A 21,675-nucleotide genomic window follows, 5' to 3' on the forward strand; every position below is an offset into this window, starting at 1 on the left:
CCCTTACAAATTAGAAGGAGCTATGAAGATTATTCTCTCATGCTTTCTCAATTAGATTTTAAATATTAAAAAAAAAAAAGACTAACCAAAAGTCTTAAGAAGTCTTATAAGTTTGGTTGTTTGGTTTGGTGTGAAAATTCCTTGGAGGCACAAACTTAAACGTATTTATGACGACAAAGTAGGCCAAACTAGACAAGCAAATATGTAATCCCCAAAGTAAGAGGAATGATTAAAATATTTTCTCGAAGCTCCTTCTTATTAAGAAACCTATAGGTTGTTTACAGATTTGGTCTGGGTATCTTGTTCTAATATGAAAAACAAACTTGCAAAATTCATGCTTGTATAAAATAGCATTTAGAATATATAAGAGGTTGTAATAAAAGAGAAAGACAAATACTTTAAAATGTACATTTTTAATATACCAAGTAATCAAATATTAGCATTTTATTTATGACAGATACTAAACAATATTTACAATGTTATGGACATATATATCTACATTTTTACATCAAAGTTTTTGAAAATAAAATCACATGAATGAATAAAACAATATATCGACAGACTACAGAAAAGCAAATACATCTTGGCCTTAATTTTGGGACTTCCAAAGTCTCCTTGCTTTTGAAAATAAGAAGGGTAATTATTCCACTATCTTTCTAAAATGTCCTAATCAAGTCGTGGTAAAGTAAAATTAAACTCACATCATGCTTAGAGATTTTCAAGATTAACAAAGATCTGAGAAATGGGAAACATAACCTGTTGTAATTTTATATTTACTTTCAAAATACAAAAGAAATTAGTAAACAATATTAGATGGCCTTCTTTCAGAGACTTGAAAGACATTTCTGCAGGGACAAATACCAGGCAAAGGACACAGACACTTTTTAGTGCATATTTTCTTTAGAAGTGTTTCTTTTAAATTTTCTAAGCATGTTTGAATTTATTTTGTTGGTGTTTCTTTTAGAACCTAGAAAAAAATAAAGATGAATAAATATAAAGAAACTTTTAAAACTCATAGTTCAATTTATATTAACAATTTAGTGACAAAAATTTACTCTTGAAATTCATGACTTATTAACACATACAACTTAAAACATAACAGATTTTTTTCTGAGGTCTCTACTTCTTGGTGTGAACCCAGGGCTGCCTTAGCTTGCACCTCCTCTGCATCCTCCCCAGCCTTCCCTGCTAATCCATCTCCATTCCTTTCTGTTAGTCTCTAAATCATAGAACTCATAGTCCTCTACCAGGGACTCCTATTGGCCACACAGGGCTGTGATGTAGAAGCACTCTCACCACAGTCACCACACTTTCATAGGATCCAGAGTGACCAACAGCAACCAAAGAACATAATATTCACCCTTTGGTCTATAACAATGACCTGCCTACAAGATATACTGCTGCATTAGTGGTACACATGTTATAGGAGTAACCAACCAGTTTTTTTTTTTCCTTTTGGTTGGAAGTAAGTCCCACTACATGAGATGTAACTTGAGTATGGACTTGACACTGCTAAAGTGGCCAAGAACCTCAGAATACATAGGTTATAGTCTTAACAGAAAACATACTACTATCATCCTGCTAAGAGAATAGAGCAATAAAATGACTTCTAATGACATCTATACATATAGATCAGTGCCTCACTCAACTCATATCTGAGAATCTTCTTGCAGTAGATGGGAATTAACAAGAGATCCACAATTGGAAAATGAACAAAGAGTGAGAGACTTTGGAGCATTCAGTTCTAAATGGGGTGTCTTCATCAAAGCCCTCCCCTCAAGGATCAGGGATCTATAAGGAAGAGGAGGTAGAAAGATGCTAGGAGCCAGAAGTGATGGAGGACTCTAAGGAAACAGTGTCTTCTGGACATAACAGGAATGATGCTCAGACAAACTCATGGAGACTATGCAGGATGCATAAGATCTGCTCAGGCTGAAGTCACACAGGGTACCAGTACTAAGTGGAGGAAGTAAATACCATCTCCCATCACTATCTGTAATTGATACCCACGGGCAAAAGGAAAGTCAGTTTTCTCCAATGGAGTCTTAGTGGATCTATCAACCACACTTCAGGGCCAGTCCTATGCAGAGTAATTGACCAAGACAAAATAAACTCAAAAAGTATGTTTGTTTCATTTAGTCTTTTGCTTGTTTGCTATGATTTTCATTTTTGTCATTTTTTTAAAAAGATTTTATTTATTTATTATGTGTACAACATTCTGCTTCCGTGTATATCTGCACACCAGAAGAGGGCACCATATCTCATAATGGATGTTTGTGAACCACAATGTGGTTGCTGGGAATTGAACTCAGAACCCCTGGAAGAGCAGTCAGTGCTCTTAACCTCTGAGCCATCTCTCCAGCCCTCATGAGAGTTCTACAAATTCCTAGTGCTGTCAGTTCCTCCAGAGAAGAAACTAGTCATACAAATTTTCATATTCATTCTGGGACCTAGCACAAGACTAGTGTAAGAAAGGACTACTTTCTGGGAGGGAAAGGGAACTGGGACTGATATGTAAAATATGATTGTTTCTAAACTAAATAAAAAGAAAAAAAGAAATCAGTACTTTTTGAAGGAAGTTATAGGAACTGGGGTGTCAGAGACAGGTCTGGGCCTTGTGGTCTAGAACTGGTTGATCTAATACTCATAGTCAAACAGAAGGACTTTTGTTCTCATTGACTCATGTCACTCCCACATGTGACTGAGGTATATAGGATCCTTCATTAGTATCTTCTCTCAACTTGTCAGTGGGAGACACAATATGATTATAGCTAGGAGCAAAGTCAAGACTATACAGTAATTATAAATGATTCAGAGGCTAGATGTAAAAACACAAGTACTGAGAGAAAAGTTTAAAGTGGATATAATTTATTTATAAAGTATAGTTAATGAGTTAGGCAGGGTGGCACATGCCTATAATCTCAGCACTGGGCAGGAGTGGCAGGAGAATAACTAGTTCAAAACTAGCTAGCTTGTACTATATAACAAGACCCTGTCTCAAAAACAAAACATTTAAATCTGTACACATACTTTATGTATGTAATTGATTTACTGTATAATACATTTAGCTATTATTTCAATCATCAGATATCTGCAATATGAGGCAGTCTATACAACAAAAAAGGTAACCAGAGTAAGTTGGGAAATCTAGTCCTGACTTCTGGATCTACTTTAGTATCTGTACACTACTGAATATATATGCTTCACAATGTATCTTAAGTTTCCTTTTCTACAATGCAAAAAAATCACACCTATCCTACCACAAAATATAAAGGGAGATATTTATGATGACATAAAACCAAAGTACTATATGTATAACTGATAATTATGTAATTAAATATCAGATTAACAGCCCAGACATACCTATTGTCAGTCTGTTTCCTTGAAAGCGCTTATCACTTGAATTATCCTGTCGAATGCGTTTGGCAAATCCATAATTTTCTTCAGATTGTAATGAAGTATTTGATGTAGAACTTGTAGAGAAAAGGTTTCATTTTAGTTAAGACATTCAAAAATATCCTGAATTCATATGCTTTATATTGTAGGAAATCAAATACAGAAATAATTGTGAAATCCTGCATAAGTAATTGGAGGCACTAAAAATACTTAAAAATAAATCTAGTTATTTGTGATTTTAATGATACTCATAAAATTTAGATAAGATGATTTGGGTACAGGTAATAATTCTGCAGAGTATATATCCCAGGTGCTCTCCCAGAATGAACATGAGCACTGCTTGCTATTTACAGTGTGGAGAGAAAACACAAGGGGTAAAAATCCACTGATTTTAAAGGTTTAAAAAAATTAAAAATATTGTTAGGATTAAAATTTCATTCACAATTTTATCAGATAAAATTCAGTTTGGTAGATTTTGGAATATCTAGGGCTTTTGGACTCTAATTTTCTTTTTGTTGAAGAAAAAAATTATAGTAGATAAAATATACATGGAGCAGTTATAATATCTTATAAACACATTAGAATATATGCACATCTAAATATGTATATGAAACCTACTAAGTGGAAAATACCAGAGCTTATTACTTTCAAGCTCCTGTATCTTTAATTGGAGGAAAAGGGAGATTAAAAAACAAGTAATTATGTACACATCTACCATTAATCTCTTTTAACCTTAATGGCAGGATCTAATTATTGATACCAGAGCAAATGTACCAGAGTAGTAACTAATAGTCTGTGAACAGTCAAGTTATTCTCTTTATTATATTCTTTATTATTATTTTACAATATTGGTTTCTCATGTGCTAGTCCTTAACATGTCTAAACCCACAAATACACAATTTCCACAACTAGACATTTCAAGAAAACATGTATTTTATATGATTGTGTTTACATTTTAAGAACATTCTTAGTATAAACATTTGCAATATTTTTAATAAAAACATGGGAGCATGAAAGAACCCAGAAAACTTAATATTAATTAGTGGGAATGGGTGGTAGTTCATTAGTCTAACAAAGTGAGCACAATTCAGATTGTCACCTGAGCAAAGTGTAGCAGTCCTTACCAGTCCACAGAACAATATTAATGCAAGACACCACTGAGTAGGGTCCCGAAATCAGGGACAGGATTAGACCTAAAATACACTTTGTTTTTCCCCTAAACATGTACCTGGGATAAACTTCCATTTTAATTTAAAGAAAGCAACTTATGACTTTTGTTTGGAAGATCCAACTGCCAGAATCAGTTAGCTGTCTTTTGTACACGGAAAATGATTTTTTAAAGTGTTATGTGAAACCAAGCTCTGCTTATCCATGGCTGTTCTAATCATGACTACTAAGTAGCTTGCAGTAGGTAGCACATATGGCATGGATATACTGGATATATGGCTGACATATCATACTGCTTAGAATAACATGCAATGAAAATTTAAATTGTTAATTTCTGAAACTTTTCATTTAATATTTTCAAATCTTGGTTGACTGTTGGTTTCTGAAACAGCAATACTCTGGATTGAGGGGACTACTGTACCACTGTTTAAGCACCACAGAGAAAGACAGTCAGGAAGAATCAATTCATCTGTATGTTTCAAGGTTCCTTTGTCCCATGTTTTGGAAGGGCAAGAGAAGATTCTAAATTTACTTATGAGAAAATACTTCACGAAGTGTGAATAACTATGCTATTTGTAAATTTGTGTCCTGAGGCCTAAATAAGAAATTTAGAAGAATTAACTTCAACTATGTTATTTTTTTCTCTATATACTATTCAAAAGAAAATGCCCAGAAAAAAAAAATCAGATCATTTCACATTTATTGTGTTTTTAAATTGTACTCACGATACACCACACAACTTAGGCTATTGTGTTTATCATGTTTGTGGTTTTTAGTACTTTTCAAGTTGGTGATTTAATGGCCTTGGTCAGTTATAGAAAACTATTTAGGCACTATCTTATCAAATATCATTTTTCTCTATTTTCTTCTTCTTTTGGAGACTGAAAATAGGTATTACCAGACTTAAAAAAGCAGAGCTCTGGAAGTCTCCTCAAAGCTTCTGCTTTCTTTCTGTTTCTTCCTTTATTGGTTTAGGTATTTTTCTATGCACCTACCCTCCAGCACATTAATATTCTCTTTTGTTGAGAATAAACTGGTTGACTGAGTTATAAATTTCAGTAAAATCTATCTTTGTGATTGTAGGATATTTATTTGATTAATTTCAACAGAATACAGTGAATTCTTTGGTGAATCTTATACCTCATCTAATCTGCCAAAATGCATCATGATTACAATCAATAGTTCCTATTTGCTTATCCTTACCATCTAGGGATCATTGCTTCTTTTGATTGCTTTTCTTTCTTTAAGTCTTTTGGTTGTGTATCTTTGACATTCCACAATTATGGTTTAAAATTATGTATGAATATCTGTATAGGTTCTAGATGGCATATTCTAGAGATTTTAAATTTTAGTTTAGAAGAACATGGAACAGACAGATCATCTGAATTTATGAAAAGACTGAGTTGGTCCAAGATCTCTTTGAGGTTTTAGAATTTAATTCTAGTTTGTCCTATTCCTAGGGTACAGATCCTAGATGACTTCAAATAAAATCCTGGGGTGCTTAACAGTCCCCCTTATTCCATAGCTTTTGACCTGGGACCTTTGGACCCCAGAATGTCAAGCTCTGATTAGCAGAGTGTTCTTTCAGCAGCTACTTTCAGATTGGTTCTCAACAGAACTTAGGAGCTGGCAAGCCTTAAAGACAACAGCTACACAGAACAACCTGGTTCCCTAGCTCCCTTAAGTGTTTTTTGTTGGGCCTCCAGTCTTATGCCATGTACTGGCAAGTATAAAAATAAAAGGGGTAGAATAACTAAGGTTTGGTTCCTGTGGCATGCTGCTTTCTTGGATGTTACAGTCTCAAGATCTGCCTACCATAGCTGTTTGCTAGTACCTTAGTATGCTATTAGTTGTATTTTATTTAGCTGTTGTAATTCAAAGACAATTTATTCTTGCTTGGTGGCTTGGTCTGATATAAGTTACAGTGTCATGGCCAGAGATAGCAGACTCCTCATATTATATTTGGCACATACCAAAATCCACTAAAACAACTGAACTCTAGGAGCAAAGAAATCAAGGATAAATGCTCAAGCAAGTAAACAATTGTTGTCAGAATAAAACAAGACCTAAGTGACAGTTTGGAAGCCTTTTCAAATAATTTTTAATAAGCTAAGAGTGGGATACTATATATAAACTTCATGTGAAATCTTGTGCTTCATTTGGGTTTCCTTTCAATAACAGAAATCCATGCCTTCACTGAGCATTTAGCACAGATAGGATTAAATAAAAGCTGAGAGTCTGACAATAATTAAGAGTTGTGGAAAATTAAAGTGTAAAGATGATCTTCTCTAGAGACTGAAACAGTACATGCTTCATCATACCTTACTAGTTTCCTCTTCCTCTTCGCAGCAGCAGTCATTGCCATATAGGATGGCATGCTTGTTGACACAGGCTTAGAGTCCTTCCTTGGGAATGAAGACGATTCAAGCCTGAATATTAAGAATGATGAATTAAAAGAGAACAAACTTGACTTATACTACAAAGAGAAAAATGATTTGCACTTCCATAATCAGGAAACCATTGATATTAATACTTATAGAAAGATATCCCTCTTTCTAAAGAGGTCCTTCAAATGTATTTTCTATTTTAAAAATAACAGTAATGATGTCAAAAACATTTCTGCATTTCTCACAGCAAGGAAATATTTTTCCTCAAATGTTTAGATTGTATGAAATTATGTAGTTGGATGTCTGCTTAGATGATATTCAGTTAATTGAACAACATACATTGATGTTGGGCAATGCTGAATTTTGGATATTCTTGAAGTGAGGAATCAATGACTAACAGTAAGCAAGGCACTGATGGCTCAGGCCACACAGCATCAGAGTAAGGAACACAATGAAATGTATTTTAAGGTCTCTTCTAGTTTAAGGAAGGTCAGTTGACATAGGATATCAAATTTATGATTTAAAAAAGTGGTTAGTGTATCCATACTCAATCTGTGGTAAATGATCAATTTTCATACCAAGTGTAAGACACTTGATCTATGAAATAAACCTCCAAAATAAACAAAGACAAGAAAGGACATCAACAACTCCAAAGGCTTTGAAAAAAAAATTGTAAAGCATTCTGTTTTTGTACCTGTGTAAACTACCTTTGGTGTTTGGTAGTGATTCCTGATCAGGAAATTTCTTCTTCAAGCTCCTGATGTCATTACATATAGTAAATGTAGAGTTCAAATACTGTTTACACTCTGTTCTGCTGTTGAGAGGAGAATCTACTTCACACAGCGTTTTCAGAGAATTATCATTGATTCTATTTGTAGTAGGTGACGAAGGTCTTATTAAGGCTGGGGATGGGTTTTGAAGAGGTCTTCTGCAGTCCTCTGGGGTATAAACAATAGGCTCAAGTTCTTTACTGAAAGAATCGTTGAGCTGTGTACTTTCAGTCAGTGGAGACTCCTCAGTATATTTTACTTTCAAGGAAGATGGTATTAATTTTCTTCTGGTTCTCTTTTGAGGAGTAATGTTAAGCAAGTCAGGTTCATTTGGGGACATGCCTGTTCAATTAAATTACAAATTAAAAAGTTAAATAATGTTGTCTCAATGGTTATTTCAAGAATTGCAATCATTAAGATAAAATCCTTACCACTTGATAGAAATCTTAAAGAGAATAACTAAGTAGGAAAGGAATAAAATATGATTAATTACTAACAACATTATTAGTAAATTTACTGTATAGAGTTAAGAGAATACATTTATATATCAATATATGTGTACACACACACACACACACACACACACACACACACACACACACACACACACACACACACGTATAGCCATCTTAAGGTACTGAGTAATCATAAAATTAAATTTGTAACTACTTCTATCAATTCACAAGCAAATTCCAGCATTCAAGTTTGTCCTAGGGTTGACAAGTATTTAATGCTTAGAGGTACAGATATGAATACCAATCTGGCTATCAAATAACGCTGGCTAATTAGCACTAAGGGAAACCTCAATTATTTCCTCTGTATTTCCTCCATAAATTATATGTTTTAAAAAATGCTTAGAACTAGAAAAACTGTGATTGTACAATTCTTTTAATTAAGAGCTTTTAATTTAGTAATCTTTAATAGAAACACGCTAAGGCAATATTTTTGGTGCTTGATCCAAAATTAAGAAATTGCTCTGGTAGAACTTAAAGAAATGCTAGAATTGCTCTCAGTATTTAAGTACACAAATGTTTATCAAATGGCTTATGTTAATGTTCAAAATAATAACAGTATATAATAATTTATGAATTCTAATGTATTTATCTTATGTTTAGTATTCTGCCTACTTCACTGTGATGAACTTCAAGAGATCTGGCATGAAGTATATTAGCTTAGCCTAACTTCTCATAGAAAATAATTATATTATTTCTATGCATTTTTAAAATCAGGCAGAAAAGTTCCCAATTGATGTTACATTTGCTTTATTAGTTAATACTACTTAAATACTGATAGCAGCACCTATATATTTCAGTAAGGCAATTCAGAACTTCTGCTAAGTTAAAAATACATGTATAGCAATTACCAGCCATATGTGCATTATTCTGATTATGATAGTTGACAATTACCCTCTAGAAAATACAATTTAAAAACAGGAAGAAATAATGATCTCCATTCTACTAAGGAATTTGACTTTTCTGAGAACTAGATAAATGAGATCTAGATCTTAAAATAATTTTCCACTCCCTTTAACATGACATTTGTCAAATTTTCCATTACCAGATATTTTTATACTAATGCCGCAGTGTAAAGACAGTCACTCTTCTCCACTGTGCTGCTACCACCAATTTGGTGGCTAATAATAGCTAGAAGATTAACTTCTTTTCCCATGAGAGACACAGGGGTATAGAAGACAGAAAACTATATTGAGGATAGAGAATTGAGTTGGGAGTCAGGAGACTGGAATTCTATTTCTGGTTTTACCAAAGACCCAGTGAATGACCTTGGGCAACTAGCTTTAAGTAGTGTGCACATTAATGCCTTGTTGAAAAACGGATATAGTATCATTGTATAGAAAAAGGATTTTCTAGGATTAGATGATAGGAACATGTAGGGTTCAACGACATGCTCTGGAAAAAAAAAAGTGCTTCAAATGAAAGAAATACAATTTTAACAAGAGGGCCGTTTACTTTCCATACTTTCAATATTCTATACATAATCAATTTATAGTTATCTCTAAAACAATACATTTCAAACAATGCCTTTCAAACAACAGATATAAAGTTTATATAGATGGATCATAAATTACAATATAAACCAAATGAATCATTGAAATAAGGACATAAATGTGTTTGCCATGCAAGCATAATAAGATACAAAATTCAGCAAAATGGTACAGAAAATCTCAAGGGGATAGAGACAAGCATCGTCATCCCTTTTCTTCTATATGTCTAACAGGAATAATCTCTGGAGTGGCGACCTAACAATTGATCATAATGGAGGAATAATTTTTTCCTATATCAAGTAGGGTATGAAAATGAGAATCTTCCATAAGACACTGAAAAAGCAGCCACCTGTCTTCTAAACAAAGACTCAATATCAAATTTTAAATGGCCAGAATAACTGATTAGAGAAAGAAATAATAGCTTCAGAGTGATACATCATTAGTTATAATTTTGCACTCTAAAATGGTAAGTTGGAAGAGAGACAAGTAGGTGTAGTAAATATGGAATATATACTGATTGTTGTGCTTAGCTTGGAAGAGATATTATGAGTACACAAAATGTATGAAATAGAGCTAAATTTAGATAAAATAATGAGGTAGATGGTCAATTTAAGACTGCCCAGGTGGAAGAGCTGATAAGAAAAGTTTAGGAAACAATAAAAGCAAAACCAATATTCAAACACTTCCATAAAAATTAGACTTTCAAGCCACTGTAACTATACACAAGGTTATGACCCCACTTAATGAAAACCTAAAACACATAAGATATGACATTTCATTTTGAAAAAACTTTCTAGAATATAGTGGTATATACACACATATTTATTTAGCTGAATTTGACACTTTAGGAAGGCACAACAAGTGGAATATGTAAGGTTAAGGTTACTATATAATCCATAGGCTCCAAGATCCACTGAATATGCTAGGCCTGTGTTGACAAAAAGGATTTGCTGTACTTTTCCATTAGAAGAGAGGGGTATACAGTAAATTTCCAGAAGAGATGGCTTGGGGCAGATGTACCTAATTCAGCCTGAGAAAATGTTATCTACCAAGATAATGCTATTTATCAAGATTCCATAATTCTCAAAATTAAATTATAGAAGTGATAAAAAAGGAACCTGGAAGGAGATTATATTCCTTCATAGTGTCTCCATAAAAAGCCACAATAGATGGTACATGTCTAGCTCTCAGGAGGCTAAGGAAGGAAACTTGAAAGTTCAAGGCCAGTCTGATCTACATAGCAAGACCCTTTGAACCAACCAACCAACCAACCAACCAACCAACTAACCAACCACCAGTTAGCACGGACAAAAGTTGAAACAGGAAATTCAGTAACAGCCTGCCTCTAGAGCTCATGTGAAAAATGATGACACCTTGGATACGGTAGTTACAGCAGTGATGGAGAAGTATGGAAAGCATGTTAGAATCAAATTAAATGCAAATGCTATAAAGTATGGTTTGTTGTCCACCAGAGGGATGAGAGGTAAGTAGTTCAGGCAAGGAGTAGGTCATCTATGAGTATCAGTGGGGACTGATTTCCAGAATAGCTCCCAAATCCCAGGCTCCACTCAAGTCTCTATAATATGGTGGCTGGGAGGTGGGGAAGTATCACTATGTTGTCCAAGATCATACTGAATTAAGAGGCAAAGGATCCTCTCATTTTAGTCTTTCGAGTAGCTGGGACCACAGGAATGTAATTCTATGCCCAGCTTTTCATAAGGAAAAGCATACTTACAAAATATCTTCACCTGACCTAAGAGGAAAATATAAAGGACCAGCAGATAATCCAGAAACTACATCCTCCAGTATTACACAATTTCAGCCTCTACTATAAGGGTAGAATTACATCAATCGGGGAATAGCTAAATAAAACATAGAATATTCACAATTTCACTGTTACATAAAACCATCTTTTAGGGACTTGATATATAAGAATATCTGTGAAGTGGTATATGGATTTTGCAAATATCTTGATCTCAATTGATAAAAATAAGCGACAGGTCATCAAATGCAAATCAAGACATATAAAGCTCCACAAACAGAAAATGGGGAAGAGTCTCAGAGAAGCAGAGCAGAAGGAAATATGGCAGGTACAAAGTGTCAATGTGGTATGCCACCACTAGGAAAATGACTGCTTTATGTAATATACAGGACATCCTCTAAACACACACACACACACACACACACACACACACACACACACACACACACACACACACACACCCTACCTCATAGGAGTGATGACTGAGGTAAAGTAGGAAGAAGACAGCTGTTAAGAAACCAGCTCTTTTAAGCCTAAACAACTAGAGGCATGAGGTTATATTTGTACATACATAGTACCGATGAAACAGGAAAATTAATTTAAGGTCTGTATAAAAGTGAGGCCCTGAGATCTTTCATGTATGATTATTTTATCAACTGCATGATCTAATGACTTTTGGGTTGCTACTTTGGTTCACAGGCATGTGATTTTATTCTCTGGACATGCTGCAGACTTGTGACAACATGTACAGTTAATATAAGGGGTTGATGTAGTTTCTCAGTTTTTCTTATCACAGTGCAAGGATCTAGGTTTAAATACCAACTGAATGGGAAGAGGAAGAGTTCTAAATAAACTATAAATATAAAAAAGACCTACACACTGAGAGTTGTGGGTTCCTGCAAATTTACTAGTTTTTTTCCCCCTGAGATCCCTATAAGAAAAGCACTGTCTAATGAATCTAATAAGCCTTTGTTATACTTAATATTCACAGTCTAGGAAGCATTTAAAAACACCAGCATGAAGCTGTAAGGAATTTTCATGAAAGTTATGTTTTAGGATAAAGTTAGTTTTCTACTAGTCTACTCCTGAATAATGGCTAGAGATTATAACTTCTAAAAATGTGTTTAAGTCCACAAACAGACCTAAAAAGGAAGTTAGGCAAAAACATTTTCTGAAACTGTTACTATTTTTAAGGTTCCTGAAAAGATATTTAATCACTGAAATCACTCTTAAAAAAATTAACTCTAAATGTGAGCACTGAAGTTGTGCTGGGGAAGTGGTGCACGTTTTATTTGGAATACCCACAGATGTTAAGACATTACTAAGTGGCCACAAGGAAAGGCTGGTTAGGAAGGGGAGGTGTAGAATGCACCGGTGTAAAGAGTTAAAGGGGTATATGGAAAAAGGAAGGGTTAAACTGGAGTTGGGAGCAGACTGTAAGGTAGAGGAGTGGTACAGAGTATGCAGAGAATATACTTTGAAAAGATATAGGGAAACCTGCTATTGTTATAGTTTCCTAAAGTACATAACACACGCATAAAGAATTAAATGGGAGTTATCCTGTAAAAGGGCAACACACCAGAGACGAAAAAATAAAAATGCAGTGCCAAGAATGGGTTAACTTCTGTTAGTTGACCAGTAAGGTCCCACAGATCCTCAAACATTATAGGGCATTGGCACTGCTTTTAGGTGCCTTCCAAATCTTTACACTAATACCCTATTGTTGAAGAGACCACATATTTGAGTCAAAAATATGGCAAAATTAATCTGGTAATGACTTGGAAGCTTCATCTACTGACTAGTATTGTACCTAGTGCTGGAGGGCATTATGAATGCTATTGAGGTAGAAAAGTAATCATCACTAATATCTAGCTCTGAATCCTATGAGCTACAAAAATGACTGGCCTGGCAAAATGCCCACTGATGTAATGGTGGCATAGCTATCATGGGAGTAATCAATTACTTTCTGATTTTATTTAAGGCCCACTCTGGAATGAAACCCATACTTGGAACCATTCTTGGCCAAGAACTTATGACAAGACAGGTCAGTGCTCTAGGGGAGAGGCCAGTAATATTATTCTACTAAAAGGAGATAGTATTAAACCAACTCTTAACGACATTGTTATACCAAAGATCAATGTATCTCCCAACCCTTATTTGTAGTAGATGATGATTAACCAGAGACCCACAATTGGCCAAGATGCAGACAGTAAGAAAAGTCAGAATGTGAAGTCTTAAAGTGGTTGGTGGGGGTGGGGGTGATGGGGTATATACCCTGTACTCAATGCACAATGTAAGAAACAATATAACAATGTAGAAAACAACATAAGAGCCAGATGCCATGGACAACTACAAAGAAACACAGTTTTCTAGACATGGTAGTGAAGCTGCACATAGGAACTAACAGTGATTGAGACTACACGCACATAAACCTGTGTTAAGTCCAACACCCAGCATGGAAGAGGAGTTGTGCACAAATGCCACCCCCCATTGGCAATTGCTAGCTGTTGGGATAGGGAAAGTTTTCTCTAATAATGTAATTCTTTGTTAAGTTTATCACACTCCAGTGGAAGACTACAAACTGAAGATTATGTGGACTGCACAAACTGGTCTAAACAACACGGGGGACTCAAAGTTAGCTGGGTAGAGATGGAGTGGGTCTGGAAGGATTTGGCATGGGGGAATGAACATGATCAAAACACACTGTACCAAACTCTCAAAGAACTAATAAGGATAAAAAAATATATGCTTTCATAATAGTCTAGATTCTAAAATACGAATCACACCATAAGTACTTAACATCTGTGTACTAGACAATTTAGCTGTTCATCCAAAGGACTCAAGTTCAGTTTCCAGCATTCACTTCAGGTGGCTCACAACCACTTGTGACTACAGCTATGGGGTTTTGATACTCTGTTCTGGCATAAATCCACATAGAAACATGTACAAATATTCATAGTTAAAATTAAAAGTAAAATCTTAAAAGTTTTTATAAGGTTATGAATAAATATTTGGGTATTTACCTGTAATTCCCCACTTCTGTCAAACTTCTGGAATTTGTTTTTAAAAGATTATATGTAGGTGTAACAATAGCAACATATTGCTTTGAAAATGAACTACAGGAAAGTCTGCTGAAGGATATCTTAATGAAAATCACTGAATACACCAGAAAAGAAATACCTAAATATGTATAGATGAGCTGTATTTCTCATTACATTATTCACATCTACCTATAATAAACCTATTCTACTTTAACATTTTCATCTTCAAATATTTCAAGTCTCTGCAAAGACTACCTCAACTGAAATAACTTTCAGAAGGTAGCAAAAAGTTCTCTCACTTTCCTGTAAGTAGTTTAAAGAAACATTACTGTACTATTGCTTTGAAAAGTTTTTAATTTTTTATTAATAAATCTTCCTTTTCTCTCTGCAATTACGATATACGTTTTACTAATTGTGTATATGATGCTTCGTAACACAGCACCACATACGTTCACTTTTCCAGCTGGTCCTGCTAAAACAATGTTAGATCTAGGACAAAAGGTGGTAGAATAAGTGAGCTAAGTCTTCATCCCTCATAAATATAAATTATAATACTTAAATATAGATAAATCAAATATATCAGTGTACGCATATTGTTTATTTAGATACAATGGGTAAATATCAAATGCTGTTATAAGTGATTCAACAAACATTTGAGTAAACAAAGAAAGCATTGTTTTGCTTATTTTCTTTGAGTAGTTTTAAGAAATGTAAAAAAAAAAATTGCTATGATTTATTTTATCTTTTACTTATGTGTCTCTGTGTGGGCGTGTGCCTGTAGATGCAGGTGCCCACAGTAGCCATAAGAAGGATTTGGGTTCATTGGAGTTGGAGTCACAGGAGAGGTTGTGAGCCTTCTGACAAGAGTGCAGAGAACCAAGCTCAGGTCCTCTGCAAGGACAGTACACACTCTTGGCTCCTGATAGCTCTCACCAGCCTCTCAAAGTGAAATGTGTTAAGTGATTATCTTAGTAATTATGAGAACTATTTCTAAGGCCAATACACTATTAGAGAGAAGTCTGTCTAAATATTTTAAACCAAATGTGTAGCTTTGTTTAATCCTTACTATAGGAGAAAAGAAACCTGAATTCACATACAATTATCTCTCCTAGCAAAATAACTCAGGCTTGAAGGTCACAAGTTCAAGGTCACCCTTGGGTAGAGAGGCTCAATTCAAACACTGAGACCTCTCTCCAAAAAACCAAAACTACTCTCGTTAGCTATTCCACCAAAATAGCCCTAAACTTAGGAACAACAGCATTCCCATTAGCCACAAGCAAAATGAAAATTAAAGCAATAAAGAAATTATTCCCATAATTTAGAATGTCACCAACTTTCACATTCCTTGGTCATGGAAATACTGTTTCAGCGATCTATACTTTTTTTACTGAACATTTCAACTAAAGGAGTAGTCTGATTAATTGTAGACCACCAGAAAAGTCACATTGGTTACAATTTCAGTCCAGAATAAGAATTTAGTATTCGACAATCTCAGTGCTCATTAAAACTTCCTTATTTAATACTTTGCTGTTTAGTAGTAAGCAAACTGATGCACCCAACCTACAGTGTCAATAATATTTGCTGTTGGGAAACTCAGAAGTCACATCTCTTGTTTTCTAGTTTATCAGGGATTTCCAGGAAGAAAAGCAGGTAAAGAAATCCAGTAACATGAAACAACGACAATAGGATTAACATAGTAACTTACACAAATCAAATTATCTTCATAGACTCCAAAATTATGAACAGAAAACACCACACTAGTTAGATAGTACAATACAGAAACAAAATCTCCTGACTATTATTAGGAAAGAAAATAAGTGTTTTAATAATGGATATCTTTAAACTTAAAATTGGGTTACTTTAAAAATTAGCATTTATGAAGCCCTGGGTTCCTAGCACTACAAACCTCCCCCAAACCATAAGGTCTACTTGAATAGACAAGAGAAAAAAAGTATAATACAGGTAACATATTTAGCCATGTTTAGATCTCATCTATGCATAGTATGTATCTCCTTCAACACATACATAGATATGTGTTGTAATAACCAGAGAAAAACAATTCATTGAGAAAAGACAACAGAATTAGGTAAATCAAATAATTAGGTCATTAATTTAGAACTAATTACATCAGACAACACATAAAAATTTTTACTTTCATTTACACATTTAGGAAGATACATTGACTTTGTATAATTCATTAGATATAAGAATAATTTGATGACTACCAAGTGCTTTAAGCATACACACCACCTGATCTAGCTATTTTATTTTGAGGGATACATTCTAAAGAGATAATTAGACAATTTGTAAAACATATGTACAAAGGTTTTAGTGGTTTACTTACAAGAAGCATGAAGTAAAAGCAAACACAGTTTTCCTTACTATGTTATTAGATGACTATAACAAGTAGCAATCAGAAGGAAGTCAATGGTTGAGGTGTAGCTCAGCATCAGAGTGCTGTACAGGGGTCTGTATTTAATCCTTAACACCACAAAATAAGTGTCTTAGATTGATGTGGTCCAATGGGAAGAAAGCTATGGACCATCTACAAATACCACATCATATCATTTTTGTTAGAAGAAAAAATATACATGTGGTTAGGAAACAAGTTCAGTAGGTTATTAAAACAAAATATCAATTTAAGCTCATGAAACATATCTTTTGGCTCAATTTCCTCAAATCAAAAGTATTTATTGGTAACAAAACCAAAAACAAACTCACTGTATTAATCCAAAATTAATATAATGAAGGAAGAAAAAACTTACAAATAAATTACTGAAAAGTTTCCAACTCTTACAGTTTGCTGGCAACAGAGAAGGCAGCTATCTACATTAACACTGAGACTTTAGGAAAGGGGAGTTTCATAAACAGTACAGTTTGCATTAGACTTTTACTGCAGAAAAAGACTCAATAGGTCAGAGTGTGGGATGGAGAAAATGGGACCAGCATCTGGGATTGAAGAAAAAACCTTGGAAACTACAGAGACATGGTTAAGAGGCACCTCTAAAATCTGCACTTTACTGAAAGATAGTCTGGTGGTGGAAACAGATTAGACTTACAGGAGAGACCAGAAAAATGAGAACCAGTTTGTATATCACCATAATTGCTCATTCCTTGTATCAAAGTTTCTCAGAATGTTCTAAAATAAATTGAATTAAGAAATAAAAAAATTCTTTTCTCTTTCTGTAGTAAATAAATCCTTAAGACACAAATACTAACTGGCAATTCATATGGTTTCTTATGCAATGGGGCAATACACTTATTTTTCAGCTTATTGAACTACTTCATGGGTGATTCCTTTTAATAAAGATACAAGATCATTTGTCACTAATAAGTTTAAAATACTTCTCTTAAAAATTGGGCAGGCTTTCTAGGGTCATCTTTTGATGTGCCAAATCACATGTTCTGAATAATTTTACCCAGAGGAACTAATGTATCATAAGCTTATGGTTGCAAATGTTAAAGAGATTTATTATAGAGCTGTGCGTTAGTATAAAAACAGAATGCAGTAGTTAGCAAACATGAGTCATAGGCTGAAAAGCTGGGTGCATGTGACAGGGAGACATTGATGAATGGGTTTGGATCTAATTGATATTTGGTACAAAATGATGGCAAGGATTCTTCCTTTGCTAGCACCTCTGCTAATGCATACAGGAGAAGGTATTCTGGGAAACAAAGCAAAGTAATAAACAAAAGGGCAAAGTTCTAGAGTGAAATCAAAGAGTAATATATGCATTTCCACAAACATTTCTGGCTACAAATGACTGATAAAATTACTATACTAATCATAAATCTGGATTCTTTTAACAGATCTATGACTCATGGAATTCATAGGTGCTAATCACACAGGTGAATAAATGAAACAATTTAAGAGACATGTACCCAGGTTCAGTGGTACATTTAATTAGCCAAATGGGGGCTAACACAAAAATCTGAGGCTTGCCTGGGCTACTCTGTGAGTTCAAAGGCAGCTTGGGCAACTTACTGGGACATCCAGTCTCAAAAATGTCCCAATAACAAATCAACAATAAACACCACTCTCCAAAAGAAGCAAACAAGTGAGCAAACAAGAGGTGATGTGGAGGTTTGTCAGTGGTAGAATAATTGCCTAGTAGTTCAGGACCCTGAACATAGTTAAAATAGTACTGAAAACCAAAACAAAACACCCACAGAAATAAAAGGTAAGGTGCTATGAAAGTATCCATACAACACAGCAATTATGTTGTGCTATATTGTGGCTGTATATTATTAACTTCAGTAAAGAAAATATTAATTTTAAACAAAATATTACAAACTATAATTTTTCAAGTACTTAAGAATTATTACAGTGGTTTAAGATTAATCCTGCAGTTTCAATTAAGTCAACCAAACACTTTTTGACCTTTCTGTCTGTGGAAAAGAGCAGAAAACATGATTTCTACTTGGTTTTACTCTCCTAGCATGTATACATACTCAAGATGTAGAAACAAAACAATGCAAAGGATCTTTACAGACACAGTTACGGTTTTATGTGAATAAGCAAACACTCTCATAATGTAGTTGGAGAGCAAGAGGCAAATGCAATATATTTAGGGCTCCAAATACAACTTCTGTTTATTGGTGATGACCAAAAGTGGGAAAAACACAGAATATCTATAAATATTTTTGTTTCTATCTATTTGTCATTTGAAGATTATAAAGATCTTACATTTTTAACATATATCCTGTAGGCACACAATTTTAGGGTTGTTCTAAACTGACAGAGGAATGCATTCAGTAAGAGCATCTGCAATGTAAGAGACTGGACTCTACATGTATTTTTCCTTTTATTGATCTTTAAGATGAAACCACGGACATGGGGCAAAAAAACAAAAGCAAAAAACAAATCAAGAGAAAAATTAGAGACAGAAATATTACTAACTATGAGTTTCCAGATGGGTAATGAGGAGATCTTGACTTTTCATTTAATGTCAAAATTTTGTCAATTCCATAAATAAACCTTGCCTGTCAGTAACCTCAGTTCTCTGTGAGCGAGCTTTCTATTTTCAGACCCAAGATAGGTGTACACTTTATAGACACACAAACATAAAGAATTAAAGTTACATATCTGGTCCTAAAGGTTAACGTACTGGCATTGGCACAGTACTGACATTTTAATAATAAAAGGCATTATTTTTTCCTGAATAAGAAGCAATGTTTATTAATACAGAGCAAAATATTAAGAGTAGCCTGAATAATAAAAATATAAAGTATCTGCAAATTGCCATTCCTGGTAGTGCATATCCTAAATCTTGTAAGAGTAGAGATTTCATAAAAAAATTTCCATGTGCCTACTTAATATATGTAAAACAAAGGTACCATACAAACACACACAGGAACAACTGGCTTATCAAAAGATATTATATTAGATCAAATCAATTAGGAGAAGATTGAAAGAAAAAATGTATAATTAGTGGATGGGAAATGATTCCAAAAGCATTGAGATAAAATTCAAGTAAAATTTTAGCACCCAAAAGGACACCTTGTTAAGGGCAAGGGATGAAATGCATGGAAAAGCTAATATCCCGTGGTTTTCTCAACCTATCCTATAGCTTTAAACATTATGTAAATGTTATCAGTCATCAAAGCTATAGTTCATCTTAAGACCTCTCTCCTGAATTTCAGATTCTTAACTGCCTACTGTCTCCACTTTGGAACTTTCTTAAGGCAAATTTAACAAGCCCCAAACTAAATTTCTATATATAAACTACCCTGAAAACCCATTTCAGGTGAAGTATTTTCCAATCCTTTTAACATAAACACATTCTTTCAGATGTCAAGTTCAAAAATCTTATGAGCCATACTATTCACTCAGGATACAGAGGCAGAAGGATTTCAAGTTTGAAGCCAGCTTTGGCTTCAAGTTGCAGGCCAGTCTGAATTACAGTTAAGACCCTGTCTAAAAAAACAAACCTCTTAATACCGTAAGTAAAAACAAAAACCCTGACTAATTCACCAAACACCTGAAGATATATAATAGATGATTCATCAATGCTACGAGCAATGCAGATAGTTCTAATGGCATGTGTCACTGTTCTGGTTTACATAAGGATTAAACATGTACTTATATAAGTACCAAGTACAGGTACAGCATCCTTTATCCTAAACACTAGAGATCATAATTGTTCAATAGTTTTTTTTTTTATTTTGAAATATTTATGTAGACATATGTATTTGAAGATACAAAATGAGCCAAAATTCAAAACTTCTGATTTTCACATTGGCTCTCAGTTTCAGTTTTGAGGCATATTAGATTTTAGGTATGTACAAGAAACTTAAGACTTTTTGGGACTCAAAATATTCAAAGTACTTAAACTAAAAAAAAAATGTTTTTGTTTTCTAATCTAGTAAATCATTTTCTAGGAAAGCACAGATGCAAATATGCACAGCTATAGTATGAATATAAAATATCTCACACAGGCTCTTGTGTTAAACCAGTTGTATGTGCCCTTTTGGGAGGTTTTGGAACTTTTGGAGGTTGGGCATCACTGGAAGAGGTGGGTGCATAAATTTCAAGGTTATACCTGGCCCCAGCCCCTTTCTCAGTCTCTGTTCTGTCTGACAACTCCTCTACAATGTGTCCCTGTTCATAGTATGTTCTTCACACGTGACCATGGACTGATTTTTTTTTTTAAATTTAAATTAGAAACAAGCTTGTTTTACATGTCAACTCCAGTTCCCTATCCCTCTTCTCCTCCCCTTCCCCTCACTGGTCCCCTTTCCCATCCCCTTTCTGTCCCCAGGGAGGGTGAGACCTTCCATGGGGGGAATCTTCAAAGTCTGTCATACCATTTAGAGCAGGGCCTAGGCCCTCTCCTACGTCTAGGCCCACAGAGTATCCCTCTATATGGAATGGACTGATATCCAACCATGGACTGATTCTTTTGTAAAATCTTTGAGCTAAAGAAAACCTTTCTCAGGTATCTGGTCACAGCAGTGAAAATTCTGAGTAACAAACACAGGCATTATCTCCAGTGCACTATCCAACAGAACACTGATTAAACCATTGCCAATTTATTTTGTAGGCTCTCAGATGTTTAAATGAAGTAAATTTCTGATGTAGGTACACTTAAAATGTTTACAGAAAACTAAGGAACCGAGAAAACTCGAAGATCAAAATGTAATGTGCTAG

General features: G+C 34.3%; 1 protein-coding gene across 3 annotated transcripts in view; it reads right to left on the minus strand.

The window, feature by feature from the left end:
• Positions 1-429: 429 nt before the first annotated feature.
• Positions 430-21,675, minus strand: part of Kif18a (kinesin family member 18A) — a 56,204-nt gene continuing 34,958 nt past the window's right edge. For all 3 annotated transcript variants that reach the window (XM_027422299.2, XM_027422297.2, XM_027422298.2), the window contains 4 exons: positions 7,645-8,062; positions 6,885-6,992; positions 3,364-3,473; positions 430-967 (listed from right to left, as the gene is read on the minus strand). In XM_027422299.2, coding sequence (XP_027278100.1) covers positions 885-967; positions 3,364-3,473; positions 6,885-6,992; positions 7,645-8,062 — 719 coding nt within the window. In that variant the 3' untranslated portion in view covers positions 430-884. The remainder of the gene's footprint in view (positions 968-3,363; positions 3,474-6,884; positions 6,993-7,644; positions 8,063-21,675) is intronic.

Source organism: Cricetulus griseus, chromosome 6, assembly GCF_003668045.3.
Source record: "Cricetulus griseus strain 17A/GY chromosome 6, alternate assembly CriGri-PICRH-1.0, whole genome shotgun sequence".
Classification (NCBI taxonomy): domain Eukaryota; kingdom Metazoa; phylum Chordata; class Mammalia; order Rodentia; family Cricetidae; genus Cricetulus; species Cricetulus griseus.